This window comes from Triticum urartu, chromosome 7A (assembly GCF_056163025.1).
Source record: "Triticum urartu cultivar PI428250 chromosome 7A, HENAU_Tu73, whole genome shotgun sequence".
Lineage (NCBI taxonomy): Eukaryota > Viridiplantae > Streptophyta > Magnoliopsida > Poales > Poaceae > Triticum > Triticum urartu.
This window is the reverse complement of record NC_141879.1, coordinates 303373415-303377829: the sequence shown is the minus strand read 5'-3', so window position 1 is coordinate 303377829 and position 4415 is coordinate 303373415. Positions and strand designations below refer to the sequence as shown.

Below are 4415 nucleotides of genomic sequence, written 5' to 3'. Positions count from 1 at the left end.
TGTCACCTCACCAAGCAACATGCATGAAAAAAGAAATCTAGTCAATATTATGCTAACGTGCATTTGAATTTGCATTCTATTATGCTATTTATATCTAATCAATATTTTACAACTATACAATAATCAAACACACCTAAACATGCATACGATTTTTTCATTATATTATCCCATTTATATTTAATATATATTTTACAACTATATAATAATCAGACGCAATAAAGCTTATGTATTTTCAATTTTAGTTACCATATTGTTGATCCAAATATTCATGTATCAAACAATCAAAATCTCATTAAAATATATTACAAACCGCAACAACGTACGTGGTATCATTTAGTACTATATCTAAAGCTTGCCACCTACACAAAAATATGACGTGACGGCTTATTTAACGAGGAAAGATAGTTTTATTGTACCTTAATCTAGATATAGATCTTAGCATGGGAAATAAGACAACTTTCTCTCACAAAATACATTTTTTGTTTGCAGGAAAAACTTAAAATTTATTCATCATTGTCAGGGTGGTACAACGAACACCCGATGTAAAAAAGTACATATGGTCCGTCAACCATCCAGCGACGACTATGAACACTGAACACTTGACCGGAGTCGAAGATATAACCCATTGTAAAAAAAGAAATCTAAATACATATTTATTTTATATGATATAGCTTAAGATATCATGTACGTACTCCATTGGAAATGCCCTGAGAAAACACATTTTCTTTTCCGAAAGTGGGCTCCGCGCATCCGTGGAGAAGAAAAAACAAACCCACATTTCTCCGTCCCTCTCTTGGTCCTTTTGTCGCCTCTATGGAAAAATCTTAGCTGACGGGTAGGCATCATAACACGTACGGCGGCACCCGTCACGCGGTCATGGAGTGAGGAGAAGTCTGGGAATTCGCTTGGAGGCAGCTGTTGCGTTGAGTAGTGCCCGAAGAGGGAAGCTTAGCCGTTAAGAGATGGAGCGGGTGAAGGCATCGGCAACTGGCGCGTTGCCATCACCCGCGTGCCGGATGGGCTCGGTCCGTTAGCATTTATGTATGATTGCCTTGTTTCCCGCCTCTCTCTTTTCTCTCCGGTGGACTCGTTCCGCCACCTAGGCTGCTACGCCAAGCTACTTCGCGCGCCATGTGGGATGTCTAACGCATATGACTGGTCCAGGCTGTCCGGAAAACGGAAAATCCGTGGCTGCAGACGGTGAGCTGGCAAGCCAGGTGCACCCAACACGTCCCCCCCCAGTTAGCTAGCTAATCCATTTTGGGGCTAGCCACGAGTCTTCGGCCAATTAATCAACGCGCTGCGTGCGTACGAGTAGTGCTAGTAGTAGTACTATAAAAGGTCGGGAGTACGTAGAACTCATCTAGATGAGATATAATTTGGTCTCATTCATCTAGAAAATAAGAACAGATACAACCCACATTAGCACACACGCATCTTATAGCATCACATCCAATGACTATAAAAGATGAATAGGACTAAATTATGTCTCATCTAGATGAGTTCTAGTAAAACTATATAAGATCTGCCCCCTCCTGCATCATCTACAAAATCTTCGATCCCACCAACATAAGCCTTCCTCATTCGTTCATTCAGCTGTAGAACTCTGATCATCGACCAGAACCAATACTCTCCTCATCTGATTTCATTTGTTGTCCGCCACCCGATTGATCAGTAGCGCGCAGCGGGTGATCCGGCAACCATGGAGGCAGCGGTAGCTCGCGCCGACACAGCAGCATTATTCTCGGGCCAGGAGGACGCCGCCGAGGGGAGCATGTCCAGCCTGCCGGCTCGGGTCGCTGGCTCGATCGTCCGCGGCGTCATCACCTTCATCTTCGCCACAGGTCGGTGGCATACATGCATGTTTCTTCTTGTTTTCATTTCACCAGACATGGCGGGGTGTTCGGCATCTCCATCGTGCGACTGTTCCTGATCGACTTGGTGTTGTTGCAGTGGGCACGATTCTGGGAGCCATCACGGGCGGCACGATCGGGCTGGCGACGGAGAGCGGCCTCGTCCGCGGCGCGGGCATCGGCGCCATCTCCGGCGCCGTGGTGGCCATGGAGGTTGTCGACAGGTCCATGGCCATGTGGCGCTCCGACGAGTGCGGCATCTGGAGCGTCCTATACGTGGTACGTGCCTGACTACACATACCAAACCTGCGCAACTGACTAGTGCGGCATCGATTCAGCGGTTCTAATTATCATCATTGTATTCACCTAATTGTTTAGTACCAGTAGTAATCATCAATTCGTTGTTAATTCATTTCAGCTTGACGTGATCTGGAGCCTCCTGACGGGCCGTCTGGTGCGCGAGAAGGTGGACCCCGCAGTGCAGAACGCCGTCGACAGCCAGATGAACGCCGCGGGCGACGGGTTCAGCGACGGCCCGCCGACGCTCTCCGAGATGTTTGACATGGGCTCCGCCTCCTTCAAAGGCATGGCCGCAGACGCCATCGCCGAGCTCCCCGCGACGACCATCACCGAGCAGCAGGCCGCCGTGCAGGACGGCGGCTGCTCCGTGTGCCTCCAGGAGTTCGAGGCCGGCGAGGCGGCGCGGAGCCTGCCGGAGTGCCGCCACACGTTCCACATGTCGTGCATAGACGGGTGGCTGTGCCGGCATGCGTCGTGCCCGCTGTGCCGCCGCGCCGTCTAGGCCTGGCGTACCCGGCTCGTTAGGATCGATGTGTGCATAGCCAGCGTATATACACACGTGTTACGCGCGTGTGTGGGTGTAGCGCTAGCACGTACGGCACGCGCACGCACATACGGGAAGTTCGTTAATTTGTTATACGTAGTTAGCTAGTTGGGTTGAAGGCTGAGACTGACATGACATGACACTTATGCCGACAAGTTCTTTCGTGACTTGTTCGTTGCCTTCATTTCTGCGGAAATGATGATTGTATTGCTATACCACACGCGCTGCTGGTTGTGAATATATGTATAGAAAATCATCAGCATTCAGATTATTATCCTTTTTGTCATTTCTTGTTGCTTCTTCTTCCAAACTTGTGCCCTCCTCTTATATTTTTTGAACATAGTAAAAACGTTCGTACATACACACATACACTTACTCCTATGAACACACACGCACATTCTGTCCCTACGAGCATCTCCGAAAGATTGAGCCGATACATCATTCTGAGATCGACGAAGTCGCCACAGACGCTTTTGTAGTCTACGGGAACATCTCATCCCACTAAACGCACATCGCCGAAAGCCTAAAATAAATACAAGAAATGCGAGCAGTAATGTCAAATCTAGAACTAAAGGCATGAATTATGGAGGCGAAAAAAGAACACGTAGACATGGAAAGATTGAGGCTATGCTCGCTCTAATGATGGCTATGGTGGTGCTACCTCACATCGGTCATCCTTTGTCTCCACGTGTTCACTCTTTTTTTTTCTCCCCATGTTTTTCCTCTCCCTCCTTACTTTCTTTTTCTTTTTCTACCAAAGAACAGGCCTTTCGCTATAAGCTTCACCTGGCGCATGCAGACAGCGGTTCTACTAGCACAGTGTCATCTGAACCTAGTTGGCTTATGGGGTAGTAGGTTTGGGGCTATGCGTTGGCCATGCCCCAAGCTCCTTCCAATTTGTGGCCTCTGATTTTTTTTTGGATCATGCAACTTTATTCAAGGATTTAGGTTAGCTGATCACATGGTGTTCCCCCACCAGACATGGCGGGTAAAACATAATGACCATGAGAATTTTGCTAATCTATCAGCTTTAAAGTTGTGACTTCTACTTCATGTGTGTATTGGCACACCTCAAGATCATCAACATGTTGGGTAATCTCTCGAACAATAGCAATTGAGGGGCCTTCTACCTTAACTTAGATGTCTTTGATTACTTCCAAACTGTCTAATGCAATGAATAGCTCGTGCAACATCAAATCATCAGCCAATGCCAAAACTTCTTGACATGCCAGGACATCCATAACCGTAGGATTTGTGATGTTCTTGAATGGTATCGATGACAAGCCCATGAACTTGCCTTGATCATTGCGGCACATGACTCCCACAACTCCCTTGCCACCATTCCTAGACACCGCACCATCAACAGTTAACTTTGCAAAAAGCCTCTGGAGGCGCTTTCCAAACAACATGTGATTGATTCAGAGCTCTAGGCTGAATTGATGGTGACTTGTTCTGTTGGCCGCTCTAAATGTCCTAGATGAAGTTTTCAACAAAAAGGTGTCTTGAAAGAGGCGTCTTGAACTCTCTTTCATGAGTTGCTTTGCGCCAAGAGTGTTAAATTTCCCATAATATGACTACCATGTGAATAAATCATCAAGTGACAATGTCTCCATCATCATAAACAACAAATGTTTGGTGTGTGGTTGTCTTGCCTCCATTATGTGTATAAATACTACTTCCTCTTTCAAGAGTTCACACACACACACACACACCTAGCC

At 46.9% G+C, this 4415-nt stretch overlaps 1 protein-coding gene across 1 annotated transcript; it reads left to right on the top strand.

Annotated features, from left to right (window-relative positions):
* Positions 1-1363: 1363 nt before the first annotated feature.
* Positions 1364-2983, top strand: LOC125520904 (NEP1-interacting protein-like 1). Its single transcript, XM_048685944.2, has 3 exons — positions 1364-1844; positions 1954-2132; positions 2272-2983. The coding sequence occupies exons 1-3, from the start codon at positions 1703-1705 to the stop codon at positions 2653-2655; spliced, it is 705 nt and encodes a 234-aa protein (XP_048541901.1). The 5' UTR covers positions 1364-1702; the 3' UTR covers positions 2656-2983.
* Positions 2984-4415: the final 1432 nt, after the last annotated feature.